The following is a 23,597-nucleotide window of genomic DNA, read 5'->3' on the forward strand; positions in this document are numbered from 1 at the left end:
TAATGATAATTTCCAATTTTTTTCTATTGCAAATAACAGTCACTAGTTTTCAAACTTCTATGTGACTCTTCATTTTCCCCATTATATTTCTTTGTGGCCCACGATTGATTTTTTTTTTTCCTCCTGTGAACCAGTGACCTTACAAGAAAATAGTTTTATTATTTTACCTGGAAGAAAGTATTAATTTTTGAATGTACCTTGATTGACTCATAAGGTTCCAGATCAAGTAGAGAATTCTCAGGGATTCTGAAACTGTGATTCCCCCAAATGTAGAGGTTCTTGCTCTTTCCACCAAGACCTCAGAAACAGGAAAACTCAATCCCTTTGGGTAACACACAGGTGAAACTATAATTGTCTCAGAGGAGAAGACAAACTCTTTGCAACATTCATTTGTTCCTTCATTCGTTCGTGTGAGTATTTAATAAACATCTGCTGAGTGTTGAGCACGTGGTAGATGCTGGTGAAAACATTGGCTGTTGGAAGAATTTTATGGAGAAGATACATTTGGGGAGAAAAATCAAAAAGTTGAATTGATAACAACACCTGTTTTATTTTAGTTGATTGCATCTGTTGTCAAAAAGGAAAAATGAAACGAATCTGCTTAGGGTAGGCTAAATAGATTCATCTAGGAAGGGAATTGAATGAAAACAGAAGGTGAAACTGAGGAGTTTTATTTTATTCTCTTCAGCCAAGAAAAGTGTAAAATGGCAGCAGCCCAAAACTGCTTGGACCAGATGACTCTTAGCCTGACCTCCCCTCCCCACCAGTGAATTTCAAGGGTTTGGTGAACCCCCTGAGTTATGTGCAAAATTATGTGAGTATGTACGTTTTCTGGGCTTCAAAGCTGGCATCAGGTTTTCAAATCGATAACCTCCCATAAAAAAGATGGTGACCTCCCATAAAGCTGAGAACCACTCACTTGCATTCAAACAAGGCTGTTCAGTTTAAAGTAACCAAGGGACTGACCCACGACCCACAGCATGCTTTAGTAACCAGTTTTATGAGCACTGTAAAGTTTTTTGGGTTATGAATCAGTTTATTAATTAGTTATTAGCAATTATTAATAAAATCGATGCCTGCTTTTATGATTAATGACATCAGGTATTAATCATAACCAATAGTGTTAGTAATGGCTAATTATGTCATTGATTAGTACTAGAAAAAATCTGTAATGTGCATCTCAGTGCTATTTGGATATTAATAATAATTTAAAATTTCACAAATAACAACGGCCATATGGTAAATGAGGAATTGTTGTTTGGCCATAAGCTTCACCCCCCAGGGATAGGCCTCACTGGGCTACCGGTAGCTCCCTGTATATACTCCTGTGCGGCCCAGGCTAATTACCTAGAGGGTAATCAGTGAATTATGATGGAACAAATGAGGGGGCCTCACTGTGGCTCCTTTCCTTGCCCTGCCTGGGCGAGGCCGTCTGAAATTTAGATGGGAGCAAAATGCCCGCAGGGCTTTTCTCAGAGCCCGGAGAGTGGAGTTCGGGTGCCTTAGATGGCGTGCTTGGCCACAGCCCGCGTGAGTCGCTTCTGTTTCCTGTGCTGCTCGGCCCCAGCTTCGGTGGCTCCCGAGGGCCATCTGAGGGCACCGTGACTAGATGCGATGTCTGGAGGCTGCCATGCCCAGGTGCCTGGATCTGACACGTGCAGTTTGGGCCTTTCTGTTGCCTCCTCTCCCTCCTAGTCTCATGTGACACAAACAGAAACAACACATAAACTAAATCGATTATCATAAGGTCACAGGTCTTGCCCATGAAAGACCAGACAAGACTGAAAAGAAATTAAACTACATCCTAAGATAATTAAAAGGGGTTTTGGTAGAAATTGAGTATCATAGCCCTGTGTGGTGATTCTTTGAGAATGGCATCTGGTACCCAGGACATAGGGTTTGAAAACAAAGCCATAAGTGCCTTTTAGTTAATGGCCTGGCTTTAGATTTATTTCTTTTGGATCACACGTGGTTAATGCCTTTTTGGGCATAATATCATAGACCAGGGCAAAAAGAAGCACAAGACAAGGCTCTTAGCCGTGACCCAGTGGGTCCTTCTGGGGAGATTAGAAGGGGCAGGTGTTTTGATACCACCAGGCCCATGGCTTTTTAGTCCTTGCTCATTGCCGTCTGCTGTAGCCAGGGGTGGAGGTGGGTGTTTTCAGAGAACTTGGACTGTAATCTATACCAAGAATTACTGGGACCAGCAGTCAGTGGTTCTCCCCAGGCCTGGCTTTGAACACCGACAGGACAGCTTATGGGAGAGCAGGGGAGTTGCCTTCTATGTTTCCCTCTCGGAATTCTGGAGAACCTTCCACATCCCTGGTATCACCCTTGCTCGCTCACTACAGAGCCAGCACCCGTGAACTCGTGAAACCGTCTCAAATCCTGGGCCCTGGTGGTGGGGCTGCCCCAGGACTGAGTCCCTGCCCACGGAGGGGCTGTGACGTGCTCTGTATGTATCACTGGGCTCTTGTTCTCTGCCGTGATGTTTAATTTCACGTCATTAAACTGACACCTGGATGTCAGATAAGTCTTCTAAAACCCGCTTTTTATCACATCATTGCTCCAGAATCTACTGTGGATCCAAATTGCCAAAAATTCAAGCTTTTTATCCAAGTGGTCAAATCCTTTATCTCTTGTCATGTCCAGCCTTGTTTTCTTATTCCAATTTAATTTTTTATTATGAAATATTCTAGATATTCAGAAAGTATAGAAAATAATATTATAAATGCTCGAGTACCAACCAGTCAGCTTAAAAAAGAAAAAAAAAAAAATGACAGTTACAGTTGAAGCACCCTCTCAGTGCTTTGTAAACAGGACCATGAAGAACAAATCTGGGAGCAGCAAGAGCAGCAGTTGAGCGACGTGCTTCAGAGTAAGGGCCTTGGAGTTGGGTAGACCCAAGTGGGATTCTGGCTCTGTACTTCCACTGCTGGGCAAATTTGGGAAAATCATATAACCTCTCAGAGCCTCAGCTTCCTCCTGTATGACATGGGGGTGATAGGATGTGCGTCTGTGCACCTCCCAGAGTTGTGAGGATTAAGTGGGGTAGTAAGTAAAGTGCTTAGCCCAGTGCTGGGCACGTGGGGAGTGCATAGCAGACAGTAGTCATGGTCACTGCCGGCTATCATCATCTTGGACTTGGTGTAGACTACAGAGATGGACCCCAGGGGAGCAGTTTCTCCACCCACCTTTGCTCCCGAGGGGACCCAGCAGGAGGGTAGGAAATGGACCTCCCTTGGTGGGTGCTGTGGGCTGACTGACGGGGTGCTTGGTGGATTTCAGGTGCTCGTCCTGGCTGTGAAACAGCTATTCCCAGAGTTTGAATTTATGTGGCTGGTGGATGAAGCCAAGAAGAACCTGCCTTTGGAGCTGGATTTCCTCAATGAAGGGAGGAATGCTGAGAAAGTGGCCCAGATGCTCAAGCACTTTGACTTCTTAAAGGTAGGCAGGGCAGGGCAATGGGGAGTGGGGGGTCTGGTGGAAGAGTGGGGATTGGTACCCCCTTTCAGGACATAACTGGGACATCTCCTCTCTGAGCCTTCTTACTGAGGATGAATCATTTTTCACTGCTGGTGCACATTAAAGCCCTTGAAGGCAATTTATAAAGAAATACCAAGTGTGACTGTTGTCCTGTCAGTCAATTAAACAGATGTTTATTGAATAATTGACAATTGCAAGACACTGAGCACTACCCAAGGGCCTATATGCCATGGTCTGTGGCTCCATGAAGCATGGAATGATGACAGTGGTGGTGGCGATAGCTAACGCTACTGTATTCTGGCACTGTTCCAGAGATATGTGTATTACATTAGTTCATTTAATATATGGTTAGTTCTGCTATAGCACAACATATGTGTTCCTAGAAATCACCACGGTGTATGCAGAATCGCACAGTGGAAACCACAGGGCCTATGAGGAAAATGGAGTTAGGGGGATAACACTGAAAAACCTCATCAGGAACACAGAAAACAAAAGAAAGTAAGAATAAAAACAGTAGCATAGTTTTACACACGTTAAATGTCTAAGAAATACATAAGACCACAATACCACATGGCACTTTACCTTGAAATCAGCTGATGGAAGTGGGCTTCAGAAGGGTTACTGCTTGTGAATGATTGTGTGGTGGTGGATGGAGGGTCCTCTTACATGGGACGGAAGGCTGTAACCCAGACGGGGGTGACTCAGCCAGGTGCGGCGATGTTTGAGGTCTGTGTGTTGTGTGTATTCCCAGGTGGCATGGTTCAGCCGGATATAGGTTTCTGCATTCACAGTGTTTCTCGCAGATGATAGTGCATGTAAGCTAACATAAAATTTGCATTTTGATCAAACTGTTTCCTAATATATCAGTCACACTGGAACAAATTTGTGTTTTCAAAACAAGTATTATAGCAGAACTGCCCTCATGTAATAGAAGACACTTAACGTGAGAAACAATATCGAATGGTACAAAGTCACAACTGTATCATGAGAGGTATTGTAAGTGCTCCGAGGATTCAGAAGAAGGGTCTCTCATGGCCCATCAGGTCAGGACAGGCTCTTCTGAGGAGTGGCACTGAGCTGGTCTTTGAGGACCATCCTGATGTTCCCCACAGGGCACTCGGGTTGGAATGAGAGAGATGCATGCCAGCACCCTGTTCTTCCAGCACTCCTTGTCCTTAGTGGGGTTCGTGCCCATTACCCAGGGGTACCCCTTCATCACCATGGTGCAGGGGTTGGAGGGCCCCTCTGGTGGTCTACACAGTCAGCTTGGCTTTCAACTCTAGAAGAGATCAGCCCTTCTGTCTTCACTCAGGAGGCCTGGAGAACGCAGGACAGGGTCCCAGAGCTCTCGGGAGCTCTGTGTGCTAGTTCCAGAGCAGATGGTCAAGTAGCGCTCTTCTTGGGGAGAGTAGCTCAGAACACTGAATGGGAAGGGCTCTTTTGTTCTGGACTAAAGTGTTCGTGTGGCTTTTGGAGATGTCATGAGAAGCGGAGGTAGTGTTTATGTTTTTGCTGTCCAGAATGACAGAGATGGAGTGACTGAGGATGTGTCTGAATCTCACCACTTGACAATCCTAAAGCTCGGATCACAGGAGGAAGAACCACAGTTGTGGCGATCAGTGCAGTGTCTCGACACATTGATTTTGGTGGATGGTGCAGCCACTGGAGGAGTTTCGCTCTTTGAGTGGTTTGGGAGTCAGGTCTGTCTCGATGCTCCCAGCATGCTTGATTGGCATTTTGCTGGCCGCCATTGCACACGTGGATGTACAAATCCTCTTGTGCGTGTAAATCCAGACGTGCAGACTAGATCTGGTGACTCTGCCCCAGCCTTGAAGCTCAAACCACCAGTTCAATGAACGCTTGGCTTTCTCAGACAAGTAATGATGTTAACTAATTAGCATAACATTGTGGCATCTAAGATATGCTTCTACTTGCATATCCCATTTCTTTCATTCTTTTATTGAGCCTTTCCTGAACCTGTTGTGCTAGGAGCTGGAGGTTGGCCCCTGCCCAGAAAACTTTCCATCTAGTGGGGGACCACATGCAAGTTGGTTAGCCCTGTGACAGACCCTTATCCATGTTTCTGTGGACTCCCAAGGGGCAGGACTTAATTCCACCTACGATAAAGAGCTCACGAGAGAGCTCCCAGGAAGTATTGACTATACAAAGGGGTGGAGAATATTTCTTCTGTCTTGTGCTGTTGCATTGAACACTGTGCAGGCACTATGATGTTGAATCCTTGCAACAGCCACCAGCCCGTTTTACAGATGACAGTTTGAGTAGAGGAGCTACGGGAACAACCCATATTTTCTGACTCCAAGTCTGGTGCTCCTCTCAGCGTACGTACTCTGCTGCCTTTTACCCAGCAGGGGTGCCCCTCAGAGCCAGAACTCTGAGCAGACAAACAGAACCGTCTCCTCCACTGTTCCCATGGAAACAGCAAAATTGTCCCCTGGCTGGGGCCAACTAGCAACTGCCAGACCAAGACACATAATAATAACAATAACAAACATTTTTCGAATGAAGATGCCAAATGGATAAATAATTAATGTACCGATTTGACCTGCTGCTTCCAAAACTCTCGCCCCATTCCTAAGATGATGGTGGAATTAAGGCTCCCGAGTAATTAATTTTGCCTACACACATAACAAGCGGGAAGAGAATTTTGCACTGTGAACCCTGTGCAGCTCCTCAACCTGGAGATAGATTGCTTTTGCACACTGGCAGCCCATCACAACATCTGTGCATAATGAAGCCTCAGCAAAGAGTTCACCTCTCAGGGTGTGAGGCGTCTTCCTGTGCTTTTGCGGGGTTTAAGAACCTTAGCCCTGAGCTGTAAATCTCCAGGCCTCAGACAAGCATTGAATATGAATGTGGTGACTGGTAATGGGAGAGGGTGAGGGGCAGCCAGGCCAAAGGTCAAGACCAGCACTGTGGGTTTGGCATCAGAGTGGGAGGGGAGGGGACAAGACAAGTGGTGAGGTTTATGACTAACCTGGGGGCCAACTGGGGACAAAGTGGCAGGGGGAGAAGGCTTATACCTACAGAGTTTGGGACTGGAAGTGGCGAGAGTGTGTCTGCATGCGTGGAGGTGCAGACGGGTGAGGGCCATCTTGTAAGCAGGGCCACCCCAGGGTTTCTTAGTGGGAGCTGAGAAGCCCAGGGCACAGGGTGGACATACACTGAGGGGTGTGCGTGCTTTTGGAGAAGCGTCATAGCTTCCTAAGAACCTCAAAGATTAAGAACCCCTGATGTGTGCTAATTAGTACATAACTTTTATATGTCTGTGCTGTGGTAAACACTTTAGAGTGCTTTACACGTATTTATTCTTTAATCCTTGTAATAGCCCCACAAGGGAGGTGCCATTATTAACCTCATATCATCAGAGAGGAAACTGAGGCCTTAGGCGATCAAACCATTTGCCCAGGGTTACACAGCTCACCGGTAAGGGGCAGCCCAGCTCCAGAGCCTCGGTGAAGTGAATTTCACCCCAAGCCCCCTTGCCCACATGGAGATTTATGGGCAAGTCACTTTTCCTAACTGAGCAGGGAGCACTTTGGCATTGGCAGTCATTTCCATGTTTCGTCTGTTGAGGTGCACCTGCAGTCCTCGAGCTTCCATGGCAAACCCCTCTGTTGCCCAGGTTTGATGTGTCACATCTGAGCAGCTGAAGCCAGGGGCACATTCCATTTTAGACTGGAGAGGTTACATTTGGAGGGAGACTTGCTAAGGGCGGGGGCGGGGGGGGGGGGGTTGGCAGGGAAACCTCAGCACACTCAGGACCCTGATTAACAAACACAGGGAATCTCCAGCCTTGGGTTTTCTCTTTCTACCTTTTCTCTTTCCTGGCTGTTTTCCAAGTTGCCCTAGGCAGGCCTAGCTGGGGGTTTGACCTCCTGTCTCCGGAGCCCCAGGGTTCCACCGTCAAGCCTGGGTTTCCAGACAAACCCAATGGGAAGAATTTAAGTCCAAAATATGTCCCTTTCATTTAAGCTGTGAACAAAAACAACAAACTTGCACTCATTTTTAAAAATGTACTTTTTGAAAAATGCCTAGCAAGTCTACATTTTAAGTTCAAGGTTGCAGAGAGTTACAGATTTCTCTCTTGGCCCAGGTTTTCAAATGGCAAAAACCACAAGGAAGTAGCAACCAAAATAGCACCTTGATTTTCGTCCAAGCAGAGCGTTTCACTTGTATATGTGGCCCCTTTACCCTCAGAGCTCCTTACTGAGATGGGGCGGAAACAATTCTCCTTCCAGCGAGGAAGACTGAGGCGCAAAGGAGTTAAGGGGCTGCTCTCACACGCAAGTTTCTAACAGAAGTGGGAACAAGAAATAGGTTTCTTGACTTGAGGGCCACTGTGTTATTGCTAGATGAGTTTATGGGGTCAGGGTGAAGGAAGAACTTATTCTCCAAAACATTTCAATTAGCTGCCCTTGTTTCTTTATTTGGAAGAGAAAATAAACCCATCAAAATTCTGGGGAAACATGGCATGCTGAAAGCCCAGCAGTTCCTCCCTCTTGGCTGGGGTGGTCCTCATGGATGTCACTCACTCATGGAAGGTCAGCAGCCACGGTGCACTCTGGTCCCTTGCCTACTCCTGGAGAAATCTGTTGTCTTTTTGGGTTTTGGGTGTTTTCAGAGTCCGAGGGAGTTGGAGAATGTGTCAGTTAGTAATGCATCTCTCTGCAAGTAACTGAAAGCTCCATTTGGAGTATACTAAGCAAAAAGGATTTATTTTCTTCACATAGCAAGGAGGCTTGTAGCAGTTGCCTGTTCATATTGTTTTTGTAGTTTGACAATATCAGGGCTGGCATCGTGTTGATTTTCTTGGATTTTTCTTCATGGTCACAGTATGGCTACTGCAGCTCCAGGAATCACACTCTCCTTCAAGGCAGGAAGAGAAGTGGAAGAAAAGTAGCACCATACAAACATCCCCTTTTATCAAGAAAATAACAACCTTCCCAGAATCCCCTGGCAAACCTCCACTTACGTTCATAAGCCAGAACTGTGTCACATGGCCACACCTACCACAGAGCAGGCAAGGAAAGTATTAATATTTAGTTTTTTCATCTCTGGAGAAGAGGAAGATTGAGAATAGATGTTGGGTTAAGATCTAGCATTGTCTCTCACAGGGGGCTGGTAGGAAACTGGCGTGAGAGACAAAATCTATCATTTGGTAAAGATTCACTCGTCTGCTCAATACCTGTAACACACCCAATACCCAGGTGAAAAACTGAGGCAGAGGGTTAAGATTCACGCGAGGAGCCTGAAGTGGGCCTGATGGTGGGATGGAGACAGGGAAATAGCTTTAAACACCCATGTCCAGGTATGAGGTGTTTCACATGTTTTCTTCCCAAGCTCAATTTTAGTTTTGGCCCTTAACAGTATGTGGGATGCAGGGAGGAGAGTGGGGGAAGCCGTCCTCTGAGGGAGCGGGCTGGGGCCTAGCCTGCAGGGGTGGAGTAGCCTGCCTCTCTCAGCCTGGCCACCACCCCTCCCTGTCCCCAGTCACTGCTGAAGTCCCTCTGGGGTCTCTTCTGCCCTGTTCTGGGAGGGAGTATCTGCTGCTGTCCGGCGCGCTGTGGCTCGTGTGGTCCTTGCCCCTGACTCCCAGCCTCCCTGGACCGTTCCCACCCGCCCTTTCTTCCCCCAGGTCCCCCGAATCTACTGGGAGCTGTCCACCAAGCGAGTCCTCCTGATGGAGTTTGTGGACGGTGGGCAGGTCAATGACAGAGACTACATGGAGAGGAACAAGATCGACGTCAATGAGGTGAGGTCGAGAGGTCGGGGCTGCTGTGCCAGGGGACGTGGGCTTGGTCGGGGCAGCCCAGGCAGGTCCAGTGTGTCCAGGTGAGGCCTCGGAGTCTGGCCGCACCGTCTGCCTGGACAACTGCAAACTCTCTCAGCAAGAAGGACCCTTCTAGGTCATCCAGGCCAACCCTCTGTACACAGGGGTGCAGGGAAATGCTGAGCCCCTCCCTGCACCTCCTGCCTGGACAGGCAATTACTGTCTTTTCTTCTGGTGTCATCTGCGCCCCACGCAGTTGGGCAGCCACGGAGGACGATGGTGCAGAATCTGTGGGACTTAATCCTTCTGCCCTGCAGGGCCTGTTTACAGTCTCCCCCCTCTTCCCACTCTCCCCTCTCCCTGCCACTACGCAGATCTCAAGCTATCAGACAGAAAGGGGACAGCAGTAGCCAACTGCATCGGCCTCATAAAGCAGGGAAGAAAAGGATGGGCTCGTGTCTCCCTCCTCCCATCTCCTCCGTCTCAGGGAAAACTGGCCAGAGGGTGGGACCTGTACCCCATTTTCTGCTTCTTGGTTGCCACAGGGTCCCACAGGAAGGAGTGGAGCCGGACTCTTTCAACAACATTCATCAGTTTTTAGTACCTGCTGTGTGCTAGGTGTGGGGGTTCACCAGGAACTAGACCCAATCCCTGGCGCCTAGCGTGGGAGTCAGATACGCTTCTAAATCCTTCAGCCATGTCTCAGGCAGCCAGACCCCAGGGAGCTGCGAGAAGGAGGCCCTCTCCCCTGCCGCAGTCTGCGTCCCCAGCAGCATGAGTAGGAATTTGCCGGGGAGCGGCTTTGCAAGGAAGGGGAAAGGAATGGATGAAGTTGGGCAGGGCTGGGGCAGGGTCCCTGGGGCACGTGGGGAGGTAGATGCAGAGACAGATGGTGAAGGTCTTGGGTGTGAGCCTGGGGGTACTGGGGAATCACTGAAGGGTCTTGAGGAGTGCAGTGATGTGACCTGCCACTCCAGCTGGGCGGGTGGAAGCAGTGCAGGGGCCAGACCTGATGGGGGTGAATGTTCTCTCCTACTCTGCTTCCCCCTACCCCGAGGTAACACATGAAGATGAGCATGTGGTCCCAGTGGTGAGATGGCCCAGAGGAGCAAGCCACACTGTGGCTCAGCAGACGAGCCAGCTAGGGTGGCAGTGGGTGTGGTGGTTGCACAGGCCTCCTGGTGATCTCTGTAAATGGGGATAGTGATGGGACCTCTGAGAGGGGTTGCAAGGACTGTGTGAGTTAGGGCACGAACAGTCCTTAGCATGGTGCCTGCTATGTGGTTAGCGCTTTAGAATGGCAACTAGATTGTGGTTGATTTCATTATATTACCTCTGGGCCCTGTCCTTTCCTTCTTCGTCTCCTTCTACCATTAGTGTTTATTGAATGCCTAACTCCCTGTGTCAAGCCCCTTTCTTCTGAATAAACTTATGAGAGTGGTTTTTATCATCTCTACTTTGCAGATGACAAATCAGAGACTCAGAGAGGGAAGGTAACTTACCCAAGGTCACACAGCTAGTAGAGTTGGCACTGAAACCCAGGTCTGCCTGATCGCACTACTCCTCTTGGGCTGCATCAAAGCATGTGAGCTGCTGCCGGGAACATGGCAGGGAAAGGTGTCGTTATGGCTGGCCAAGGCCTCTAGGAAAGCTGTTGTTACCTGACTTGGGGAACAGTGCTCCAAAAACCCATCTGGGGGCCGTGGAGTATGTGTGGGCTTGTGGGGAGCCTGCACGGACACAGGGCCCAACCTGTTTCACCCAGGGCAGTGCTGCCACCGTCTGAGCTGCCTGTCCGGCTTTCCTGGGAGGGTTCTGCTGCTTGAGGGGAAGAGGATGAGCAAAAGGATAATTCAACCTTCCGCTGCACAGATGGGGAGAAAAGCACAGCGAGAGCAAAGCTTTCCCGAGGTCGCTCAGCCAGTAACATAACTAGGGGCTCTGACTCTGCGTCCCTCACTGAGGGTGTCTAGGGTGGGAGCAGGGAGGGTGTTCAGGCAGAATACCAAGTCTTTGGCGCCAATGAAGAAGCAGTTGGATGGGGTGAGAGGTCACCCTTGGCTTTTCCTGAACAGCCTTAAAGGGAGCAGGATCTTTCTGCCTACGCTCAGGAGGGAGCCCAGAGGCCTCACCCCTGCCAGGTGACTGGCATTAACTTACTACCAGCTGCGGTGGGATTTGCATTCCAGCAGCACCCTCAAATCCATTAATCTCCTTGGATCCAGCAAGCCCAGAACTGTAATGGCGTTTAATCAGAGGCAACTTTGACTTTCCAGGACAAGTGCAAGCTGAAAGATGCACTCTGGTAACGTTGCTTGCTAGTGGCCAAGTGAGGGGCCTGGGAGGAGGGGGCAGCTGGGCCAGGGTGGGCAGCGGGAGCTGGCAGGGTGTGCCCTCCGAGGCCTGGGCTTATCTGTTCCTGCCTCCGCCCTCTTTCAGTACCTTGCAGATGAAGCCAGTGGTCTGTGCAGAGCAAGTCCTTGGTAGGCATCCATAAATGAGCGAACAGGTAAACAAACTGGCCTCATGCTCTGGCCTGGCCTCTGTGAGGCCTGGCAAGGGGAGAGTGTTGGTTGTCTTCTGTGTACATGCAGAATGGTGCCTGCTGATGTCACAGTTCTTTGGGAATAACAATGATAATTATAATAAGCAACTAATATGTACCAGGCATGTGACACATATAATCTCCTTACAGCTATCCTGTGAAGTATTAATATATAATATTAACCCTGTTTACAGATAAGGAAGATAACACTCAGAGGTGTTAAACAACTTACCCAATATCACACAGCTAGCAGGGGCAGAGCCAGGATTTGAACTTGCTCCTTCTCTGTCTCCCTCTCCCTCCCAGGGATCTATCTTGAGCTGCTGGAACCTGGAGCCACCTGGTTGACGGCTCACATCAGTAACTGCTCTAAGGGGCTGGAGTACCGACCGGAGCTTTGCCCAGTCCTTGAGTGCTTCTCTCCCTGGTGTACATCAAGGGTCACTTTATCCATTTTTGTAGAAACAGTTTCCCATTTTTTTTCATACCTAACTTTAGGAGACATTGATAAGACTATATGAGCTAATGCACAAGCAGAACTTAGCACAGTGCCTAGCATGTGGGAAGCACCCCAGAATGATAGTGAGATGGTCGTCATTGTTATTTTTGTTGTTGTTATCATTGGGACCTGTTATTTCCTCCTTTGTCTCCTTTTACCATTAATGTTTACTGACTGCCATGTGCCAGGCCCTGTCTGCATTGTCCGCTTACGAGGGTGGTCTCATTGTCTCCATTTTGTAGATGAGGAATCAGGGACTCAGAGAGGGAAGATAATGTATTAATATTACACCTCGGGTCACAAATCTTAATTGTGCACTTCTATGAGTTTCCATATGGATATGCTGTGTAATCACCATCCAGATAAAGTTACAAGTCATTTCTAGCCCCTGGCAAGCTCCTGGGCAGCACCCTCGCCCCCACCAGAGATACTGCTCTGCTGACGTCTGCCTCCAGAGATTACTTTCGCCCATTACTGAACTTCACATAGATGGAATCACACAGTTTTGGGGGCTGGCATCTTTGTCATTAGTCAGATCTGGGTCTTTTCTGGAATCTGTTCTTTCCATTGGTCTATTAGTCTCTCCTTGCAATACTGCCCTGTCTTAATTTCTTAATCCCTTGCCCCTGGCTTCTAGGGTTCGCATGACTTGGGAAGCTCTCTGGTGGTCCGAGATGTTGTCATTAAATACTTGCTCCCACAGAAACCCCCACGGTGGGCCGTGGGCTACTGCAGTGCTGTACCATGCTGTTGCTGACCATCGGTGATGTTGGGAGTATATTAGGGACAGGACTTACTCTGTAGAAATCAATCTGTTATGTCTCCTGCCAGCCAACATCAAAGCCACAGGCCTTGTAGAAGACTAGTGGGGGTGTGTGCATGTGTGTTGTTGAGGGCGAAAGACTCCACATTCCTGAAAGTTTCCAATAAATAGACTCCTGAGGTTCTACAGTCTCCCTAGGACCATGGGACTCAGCAGGCCAGCCCTGGAGTGACTCTCCTTCCTGAGGACAGCCTGGTTGTGAGCATTCCTTGGAGAGGGAGATACAAGGATACAAGGGCTAGATAGGGGTGACAAGCGGCAAAAATCTCACTCCAAATCCTGGGGGTGGTATGGTTAGTGGCATCTTGGCTGCTACAAGCTGGTGTCTCTGCTGGAAGGTGGCTGTAGAAGGAAGCCCTCTCGAGGTGGGTGGGATAGCTCCAGATTCCTCCAACCACTTGCTGCATCAGTCTTACTCCACTTTGAAGAGGCCTCCTCACCCCATAGCATTCCAGTTTCACTGGGCCTAGCTGGTGAGGACCTAAAGACCAGTCTAAATAGCCAGTTCCCAGTAGACTTGGATAGGGAAGTACCAGGTTAGGAGACAGGAGACACAGGTTCAGGCTCCAGCCCTGCCAGTGACTTGCTGTGTAACCTTAGGCAAACCACATCTCCTCTCTGATCCTCATTTTTCTTATTGAAGATACTGGACTAGCTGGATTCTAACCAGGGGTCCTTTCTGCTGGAATATTTTATGGAACAATGATTCTTCAGATTTTGTTTGTCTTTGTTGCTAAGACTTGTTCATGAACCATCTCTTCCACAGTCACTTGGGGAGCTTATTGAACAATGTGGATGCCTGGGCCCCACCCCAAACTCACTAATGAAAATCTGGCATGGGAAGGATTGCAGAGGGTTGCAAGAATCTGCATTTTAACAAATTCTCCAGGTGGTTCAGACACTTACTGAAGTTCAGGATCCCCATCCTTCACCCCAACACAAAACCAGGGGGCCCAGGCCACCCCAGGTGAGCCATCAGAGCTACTGTGCTGTTTTGTACCTCTGGGCACGAGGCAGCCCTGCCCAGGTGTGCTCACCTGCCAGGGCCTTGGGAGCCAGCAGCCTGCAGGGGCCCTTGTCTGTTTGTGTCTCAGCCCAGAAGCAGGTATTACCAAGGGCCTGACCTGTGATCATATTTGCCAGTCACTTTAAGAGCTGGTGACAGTGACTGTCATTGATCTTATTAAAAGTAAAGGTCGTGCAGGAGTCTGCTTTTCCAGGCTAGATGGAGCCTCCTCAAGCCACAGAATGACTATTGATTGCGGGACCTTTATCGAAGGTTAATTGGATTTCAGTGAGTGTGTGTTTAAGACCCTGCCTGGGCTGAGGCCCAATTTAATTTGTGTGAAATTAGACAAGAGAAAGGTGGCAGAGTCAGGAGTAGAGAGGCCAGCAGGGAAGGATGACTGAGCCCTGGGGGGCAGACAGCGCTGTCTGTGAAGATGGGGAGCAGATCAGGGACGGGGGCTGAGAAGGGACGCCAGCCTGGCCTTCCCAGAGGCACGGAGCCAGCTGGGGCCAGAGGGTGGGGGCTCCTCAGTGGTCACTAAGTGGACTTTGACTTCATCCCCTGTCCTCAGGGTGGCCCTCTGGAGTGTGGTGTAGCCTCCAGAGCTTGTCTGTTCACCTCTCCAGAGAGTCAATCGCTGTTTTCTGTTAGGGTCGGAGGGCATCTGGGGATGTAGCCGGTGCTTATAAAGTCTTTCAATTAATCCTTCTTTTTCAGCACCCTCAAATCCTGTTTTCAGAGGTGCCGGGGCCCTCAGTACCTGAGCCTTCCTGGGGCTCAGAGGTAATAAAGTCGTCCCATCACCAGCTCAGGGTTCCACGTTTTCTAGCCTGCTAAGTCATTTCTCAGGAGCCGTCCGTTCCCCACAGCAAACACGGTCTTGCTTGTCTCATTTTGTCTGCTGCTGTTGCCTTTTGCTGCAGTGGGTCTTGGCCTTCCTTTTTCATTTTAGTGGAGTCCGTGAGGGAGTGGGGTCAGCGGCGTGGGTTCCACCTGCCGTGCTTAGGCAGGAGCCCTGCCGTGTTTCTTCTTTCCAGTAGTTTTCAAATCCATTCTGCATCGTTGCAGGAGCAGCAGAGGTGTCTCACATTCGCTTCTCAGCACATGTGTTGCTGAGCACCTGCCACGTGCAGGCGCTGCGTGTAGGTGCAGGACGGAGGCGTGGGCAGTGCAGGAGCGGGTGGGCTGCTGCGGCATCCCACAGGCTGGGTGCCGGGGCGGGAAGAGCCTTCTAAGCGAGGGCACCTGAGATTGTGTCCGGCTCACCAGGTGCCCTGGGCCAAGCGACTTCCTTTGTGTCTGAATTTTCTCATCTGTGCAGTTGGAGTGAAAACAATACTTATTTCTGAGGGTCCTTTGTGAACTTTGCAAGTCATTGATCACGCATATGGTGATCCCCCACCACACACACACAAAGCGATGCTGAAGTTCCCACCTTTTCCCTTATTTCTACCACCACCGCAGCTGGGTTGAATAGGACATTACATTTTTGCTCAGCAGCATTTCCCACCTGCCAGGCCTCCCTGGCTCTCTGGTGGAAGATGCCCAGAAGACCAGGGCACAGCAGCTGCAGGGGCATGAAGACCCTCATTACTGAAATCACTAGAAAGACAACATCTCCTTCCATCGTCCACCTTCCATAACTTCTTGAACCAAATCTTTAGAAGCTCGGGATGTTAGAGGGCTCCAGGTGCACGAGATGTGTTCCTGGAGCCTTATTTCCTCTGCAGCAAAGGTGTCCGGAGTGGGTAGCAGTGTTGCTGGGGTGCTGGCCTTTCTGGATTCTGGTGCTGGCTCTGCTGCTTACAGGCTGTGCTGCCTTGGTGAAGCTACTCACCCTCATGAGGTCCCAGTTTCTTTTTGTAAAGTGGGATGGAAGAGAGTGACCATAGGATTGTTCCATGACTGAAACAAAGCACTTGGTATGGTGCCAAGCCCAGCATATGTGCTCAGTGCACTCTGGACTGTGCTGGAATTCCGACCCTCTGCCCATTCTGTGGTGCTAGCAGTACAGTATTTGCCAAAAGATGGGGGAAACGTGTAGGGAAGAAACCTTTTCCCCACTTGTCATACTGACCCAGGTAAGGTGAAAAGACAGGAAATATTTCTTTGGAGTGAGTTGTTGCTGAGGCAGGAGATGTCAGATGTCAGCATTTCCTCCTTTTCTCTGTGTCTTCCGACAGCCAAGGTCCCCAGGACCCACCCCCATCCCCTCTGGTATCCAAGGCAACAGTAAGGAGTCTCTCTGGCAAGAGACCCGAGGAGGCTTTATTGGCCTCGTGGACACCCCGTGCCCTGGCTCCTGGGTGATGTCCCGGTTCAGCCCTGACCTAGAGAAGCTTTCACCAGGCACCTAAAAGCTCCAAAATTAGAGTAACTTCCCCAGCTTCCTGTGAGTAACCCAGCACCTCTTCTTTCTTCCTCAGTAACTCTCCTGACACCGTGTGTGACTGAAGCGGTTCCCAGAACCTTCTGTCCAGGGACTTCATCTCAGCATTTGCTAGTCTAGGATCGCCCCACGCCGTGACTAAGTTTGGCCTCAGTGCTGGGCAGCAGTGGGTAGACTGAGGTTTACATACCCCAGAGATGGTTCCTGGGAATGGGGTGGGGGTGAAGATTATCTCAAAATGCTCCAGGCATGGTCTGGTCTGGTCTTTCCAGCTGTCCTGTCTGCCTCAAGGAGCCTGGGCTGGGGGAAAGGCAAAAAGAGTTTGAATGATTAACCTCCTTATACTTAGTATCAGGCTACTGACATGATTATTAATATCCTGCAACACCAACCTCCTGTTTCTTTCAGAGATCTTGGCCTTGCTTTTAAGATGCACTCCCCCCCCCCCCCCGAACATAAATAGACTTTCTCTTGGGGATGGGAGTAAATTAATCTATGCAATTACAGAATAATTAAAGTACTTGCAGCCAATTCAAGTTTTGAGAAAAATCCAAAAATAACTCCTTGATTTAAATATTATTTACTAAATTAATCCTTTACTCAGCCTTTTTATAGATGCCTGGGTTTTTCCCCCCTCCCTACTGTTAGAGAATAAAGGCATTGCATAATTACTGAAATTACTTATATGAGTGGCACCTTCCTTTTACATGTAACAATTAAAAGACTTCTCATTGATTTTTTTTCCTACATGGCTCTGTACCGTGGCGTTAGTTAACAGTGTGGTTTTGGTTAGCTGACAGTCCCGGGTTACCCACTGAGACTCTTTTCTCCAGACAGAACATCTTATCGGCAGGGGAGTGGGGGGCTTCAGAAGTGGTTGGTGCAGCCCCTGCATCCAGGAAGAGCTTCCCTGTGAGTGGCAAGGCAGGGTGGCCTGGCCACTGATAACCTGTTCTCTAGATGGGCTCAGACCCTGGCTTCACTAACTGCTGACCAAGTGACCAAACTCCTTCCCTTTTTGTGTCTCGCGTCCTTCACCTGTTTACTGCTGAGCATGGCTGGGAGAGCGGAGTTAGCCGGTGTCGAGTGCCTGGCACAGTGCCTGGCACTGCGTGTGAGCTGTTACCCTACATGGTATTAGTCCCTTGTTTTTATGCATATGCCACAGGCATGGGCAGTGTTAGGGACATAAAGTATTACAGAAGGGGTGGGAAAGGGGGTTGTGTGCCCAGGGATGGTCTTAGGTCTCTCCTCGGTGCTTCTGTGAGTGGGAGGGATTGGCTGCCCTTCTGGGAAAAGCAGTTTCCGGAGAGACTATTTACCATGACTCTAAGAGATGTTAAGACACATTATCCAAAACTCAGAAATAAGGCCAAGAGAGTGTGATGTGTCATTCTTGGGCATTGTTCAACCAGCCCCCCAGAGGATTTTTTAGTATCTAGGGAAATGCACTTTAGTTTGGCTTTGCTATTGACAATTAAGTGCTCAGACTGAAGATCTTTCCTGGGAGAAGTACAAATAATTTCTGTGCAGTAGAAAAGATAACGCCAAAAGTTATGATTTCTTAATGCACTGTAGGACAGTAACCAGTTTTGTATTTAATCCAGGAATCTCAGTTTCTTATTCCTGTTTAAGTGCCCGTGAGTACCCACTTCCTCAAAATTCTCTTTGAACTAGTTCTACCACCTTACTTGCCCCCTTAGTAAGGAGTTAAAAAATCTTTGACACGTGTTCATTCTATATTTATATGAGCTGTGTTTTAAACTTCTCAAAAATGACGCTTTGAGAGTGATGGTATGTATTTTTTTCCAAGTTAGAAATAAGCTACCGTGTTGAACACAAAACAGCCACATGTGTGTGTGTCTTATGGTGTATAAAGCACTTTCTCATACGTGGTCGTATTTTGACCTTGAATCTAGAGGTTGCTCTGGGAGGAAGTAGAGCATATGGGGTTAGGCCCACCTAACTGCAAAGGGAACTTAGACTCAGACTGAGAAGGGAGGTGACTTATCCCGCAGGTCACCCATGCCCAAAGTGACAGAACCAAGATGACCCCAGAGCAGAGCCGCTGACATAGGCTGGCTCCCCCTCCTGTCTCTGCCTTCTACTCCTGTCTATCCCGGTGCACTCTGGCTAAAACAAACATCAAGAGCATCCCCCAAATGGAAAGACACTGCTGGATGGGGGTGTTGCAGTGGGGCGGGCTGCTCTGGTGGCTCCTGTGCTCGTGTGACTATGAGCAGCAATTGGCAGCACCCACCTGGCAGCAGCAGCTCACTCCTCGTGGGCAAGGGCTCCCCCATCCTGTGTCCCCAGACCCCTAGGGGCCATCTTTCAATGTAGTAATAGGGGGCCCAGAGCGATTAGCGATATTTCAGAATGCTTAAGGGAGATCATACATCTCCCTCTGACAGGTCTGCCCAGACTAAATGAAATGTCATTTCTCTCCTTTTTGGCTGGAATTCTGTCAGCTCAGTCTGGCTGCACTGCTTATCTTGGGCTGATCAGGAGCCCTGATTGGACCTTATATGCATCCTTGGCAAATAAAAATGAATGATTACTTAATAAATGCAATTGGTTTGGCAGATACAGCTTTTTAAAGCATAGCTCCACAGAGCTCCAGAGAGCCTAACAAAGGGGCTTCTTGGTGGCACAGAGGTGGGGACATGCTGGCTCACCCAGGGCCAGCTCTGGCTGGAGCCCCCTCTTCAGGGAAACAGAAAATGGGGGCCCTGAGAACTTGACCTGGGGCAAAGTCCTGCTCCTAACGCAGACAGACACTGAGTATGGGGATGTCCGCATCACCCCAGGAACATGGAGGGTGCTGGGGTGGTAGCAGGGCACAGTGTCTTAAATGTCTTCATCTCTTAAAAAGGTACAGTGCAACCTAGTCTGCCAGCCTTCCAGGGGTGTTATGAAGAATCAGAAACCACAACGACAGGGGCACTCACCAGAGGCCACCAGGTCACAAGCACAGTGCTATTCTCATTTACCTTTCCAGTGGCCCTTGAGAGTGGCACTATTATTATTTCCGTCTTACTGAAGCCGAGAGTCCAAGCAACTTGTTTAAGGTTACAAAGCTCAAGTGAGCCATGCAGAAGTAGGTGTGAGCCAGTACAGAAGAGCAGTTACTAGCAGCCTGTGGGGTCACAGCTGGCTTCAATCCTGGCTCGGCCTTTTTCTAGCCATGGGTAAGTTAAACCTACGCAAGCCAGTTCTTCATCTGCAAAATGAGGATCATAAATGTATCCTGTGGTCCCCAGCCTTTTTGGTACCAGGGACTCTTTTCATGGAAGACAATTTTTCTACGGACCAGCTAGTGGAAGGGGGAGGTTTTGGGATGATTTGAGCACATTACATTTATTGTGTACTTTATTATTATTACATTGTGATATATAATGAAATAATTATACAACTTACCATAGGCTGGGGACCCACCCCGATTGTACCTCCCTTTAGGGGCTGTTCATAAGGATATCAGCCATTGTTACTAAAGTAGGGTCATTCTTGATGATTTAATTTGGGGCCAATTATAATTAATTGGGATTCAGAGGAGATTAATGGGGTTAGGATAAGCATCAGAGGCAGGAACTATGGCATCTCACAAAAACATGGAGAAATGGGGTCTCACGCATGTTAAATGCAGAGTCCTGTATTCACATGTTTGGCATTGTTACAAGCAAGTGGATATGTCATAGAGCCAGTCTATAGTATAATATATAAATTATACCTCTGTGAAGCTGTTTAACAAAACAGAGCCAGTCCCTGCTGTCTTGGGAGTTTATGATAGTGGGCTAGATGGTCATGAATCAAATAATCACACAAATAGTGTGCTAGTGCCATGAAAGAAAGGAACAGCATCTTATGGGAGTATATTGGGGGAAAACCTCAGCTAGCCTAGGAGGTTAGGGAAGGCTTCCCCAGGGGGGTGATGCTGACCTGGGAGGGGAAGAAAGGGAGGGAGGGAGCCAGGTGAAGGGGAAATGGAAGGAATGCTCCTGGCAGTGGGAATAGCATGTATAAAGGTCCTGTGGTAGGAAAGCATAGAGATCACTGGGAAGGAGAAGGGAATGTGGCTGGAGTGCCAGTGTGGTATGAGATGAGACCAGGAGGGAAGCAGGGCCTGGTTGGGCAGGACTTTGTAGGCGGAGGAAAGGACCTGAGACTTTATTGAAAGGTCCTAGTCGTGTTCCCCACCCCATGGGCCCCAGCTGCTTTCCTCTGACTAGGATATGTTTGTTAATGACCGTGGGGTCCAGCCGAAGCTGAGAGGAATGCCAAGGGCAGCGTGGTCCTGGGGTGTCAGCTTTCTGGGTTGAGCATCTCTTTGTCCCCTGGAAACCCGTCTACAAGACCCTCTCGGGGCCCTGGTCTGGCTGTATTCAGCAGCTGTTCCCTAGCTGGGAAGAGGCTTTTAGCTTTAATAAAAACGGAGTAGAGATAAGAAGACTGCCTCGGCGGGGAGAGCAGCAGTGACAGGATGATTTAAACGGCTTCTCTAGTGTCATTTCTTCTGTGCAGACATCATAAATCAGATTAGCATTGGGCTCCGGTGGGGAGGGGGCAGCCTGGAGCCAGTGGGCAGCCATGGAGGGTGGTGCTGGGGTCGCCTGCTCCTCATCCTCAGCCCCAGCCCTGTGCTCTGGAGAAGGGGTGGTTGGAACGGCCCCCCGACCTGGCTTTTCAGCCCATTCTCAGCTTTGGGGGAAAATGAAGAGGGGCTGATAAGAAAGTAGGAAGAAAGGAATGGGGGCAGGGTGGGTGCGGGAGGTGGAGAGTTATGGCCCTCGGAAAGCCGGAAGCAGCATCCTCCCACCTCACTGCGTTAGTGTCACCTTCACTGATGCCTGGTACCACCTACATTGTTTCCGAGTTCTAGGGGAGTCTAATGTGCAGCTAAAGTTAAGGAGTGGATTGGACTCAAGAATGACATCGTCTCAAACCATCACTCCCGCCACAACCGCTACAACCACGCAGGCTGGCCCCATCCCTCCAGCCTCCTCTTGAAAGTGACCAGACTGAAGGACCAGAGTAGAAGTCCCTGAGACAGGTGTGGATAGAGAGGAGCTCCCACCTGCCTCGCTTGTCTTACAGACTCCCTTCTCTTACAGATCTCGCGCCACTTGGGCAAGATGTACAGCGAGATGATCTTTGTCAATGGCTTCGTGCACTGCGACCCCCACCCGGGCAACGTGCTGGTGCGGAAGCACCCGGGCACGGGCAAGGCAGAGATTATCCTGTTGGACCATGGACTCTACCAGGTAGAAGAGGCCTTCCCCACCCAGCCTCGGGGCCTCTGGGGTTAGAGCCTGCTGGATTCTTTGGTCTGCCCAGAAATGGGAGGCAGATAGTCAAGGTAGCTGGAGAGGCCCCTGCCCTCCTCCTAGGAGCTGTCATTTTGTGTAAGTCACTGTCACAAGAGCTCTCTGAGCTTCAGCTTCCTCCTCAATAAGGTGAGGTTGATATCACCTCCTTCACAGGCTGTTAAGAGGAGCAGATGGAAATATGCTTGTACAGGTGATTGTGCCTTCCCAGGGAACCTCAGGCCAGCCCAGACCCTGGGAAGTGAGCTGTCCTGTGCATGAGCTGGGACTTCAGGAGTGGGGGTAACTGTGTGTTCAGCCCCAGTAAGGATGCAGTATGTAGTGGAAAGGGGGCAGGCAGCTGATAGGGGCCAGAGGGTCTCAGACTTGTTCCCTGGAACTCGGGATGCAGAGCTGGTTCCAATGAGCTGTGAGCTCCTGCCTGGAAGTTGGGAAGTTCACTGCCAGTCTGGGACCCGGGGCCTGGCTTGATTCCATGAGGCAGATGGTCCTGGGGAGGTTTCCCCAATAGTCTTCCTCCAGGGCCCTGATCCTACATCCTAAAATCTTGGCCTCTTCTGAAAGGCTCCATGAAGGTAGGATGCATTAGTTTAAGGTAGGCCAGCTGTTGTCACACGTGGCCCCAAAATGAGTGATGGCCCAGACACAACAGAAGCTTAATTGCTGGCTCACGTGCCAGGCCTGGGTGGGTGGAGGCATCTGCAGGGCTCTGCCTCCCAGGCTTCCGTGGAGGTGGTGTGCTGTCAGCTGGCGCAGGGGCACGGGCTCAGGGGAGCATGCCTGGGGACGTTTTTGTGGCCTGGACCTGAAAGTGGAGCTTCTGCCACGTTCCGTCAGTCGGAGCTCAAGCAGAGGGCCATGTCCGACTTGGAGGGAGGCTGGGGAAGTAGCCTGCACCTGGGAAGAAGAGGATATAGGTTTTGGTGGGCAGTTAGCAGTCTGTGCCACTCAGGACCAAGGCTTGCCAGATAGTAGCTTTGGGTTTGGGCCTTCAGGGATGGCTGAGCTTTGGGGGAGAAGCAGACATCGTGAGGAGGCACAGCCCACAGTCCTCATCGTCCCGCTTTGCAGGGGTCAGCATCGCCAGGGACTTGGGCGTTTGGGGGGTAGAGGAGGCTCAGGTCCTACCACTGTGCCCACCACAGGTGCTCACGGAGGAGTTCCGCCTGGATTACTGCCACCTCTGGCAGTCTCTGATCTGGACTGACATGAAGCGGGTGCAGGAGTACAGCCAGCGCCTGGGAGCCGGGGACCTCTACCCTTTGTTTGCCTGCATGCTGACGGCCCGGTCGTGGGACTCAGTCAACAGGGGCATCAGCCAAGCCCCGGTCACTGCCACTGAGGTAGGGGGCGGCCTGAGGACCCCTCCAGCTGAGGTCTGAGATTCTGCACTGGGGGGCTGTGTGCAGGGAGGGGCAGAATTGGAGCTGTATTGGATGAGATGGAGGGAGACGAGGAGAATCAGTGCTGCTGAATGGAAGGAGGGAAAGAGGGGGGTAGCTCAGTGGAGCCCCTCTAGGCCTTATCAGCCTGGAGTAGAAACAAGGTCGTGGTAACTGTCATTACCCAGACTTCTGTGGCTTTAGCTCCAATCTGCTCACACGAGATGCCAGGCTTCACCCACGTTCTCCCCCAGGACTTGGGGGACTCCCCGGAGACTGTCTCATAAACACGTCTGGCAGCACTTCCACTGTCCCCTGCCTGGCACTGTCTCCTGTCACATGGTCCTCA

General features: G+C 49.9%; 1 protein-coding gene across 1 annotated transcript in view; it reads left to right on the forward strand.

Annotated features, from left to right (window-relative positions):
* Positions 1 to 23,597, forward strand: part of ADCK1 (aarF domain containing kinase 1) — a 105,868-nt gene that overhangs the window by 76,069 nt on the left and 6,202 nt on the right. The window contains exons 6-9 of the mRNA XM_069465174.1: positions 3,289 to 3,447; positions 9,143 to 9,259; positions 21,654 to 21,803; positions 23,012 to 23,209. Of these exons, the coding sequence (XP_069321275.1) occupies positions 3,289 to 3,447; positions 9,143 to 9,259; positions 21,654 to 21,803; positions 23,012 to 23,209 (624 nt within the window). The remainder of the gene's footprint in view (positions 1 to 3,288; positions 3,448 to 9,142; positions 9,260 to 21,653; positions 21,804 to 23,011; positions 23,210 to 23,597) is intronic.

The sequence above is a fragment of the Eulemur rufifrons genome, chromosome 2 (assembly GCF_041146395.1).
Source record: "Eulemur rufifrons isolate Redbay chromosome 2, OSU_ERuf_1, whole genome shotgun sequence".
Classification (NCBI taxonomy): domain Eukaryota; kingdom Metazoa; phylum Chordata; class Mammalia; order Primates; family Lemuridae; genus Eulemur; species Eulemur rufifrons.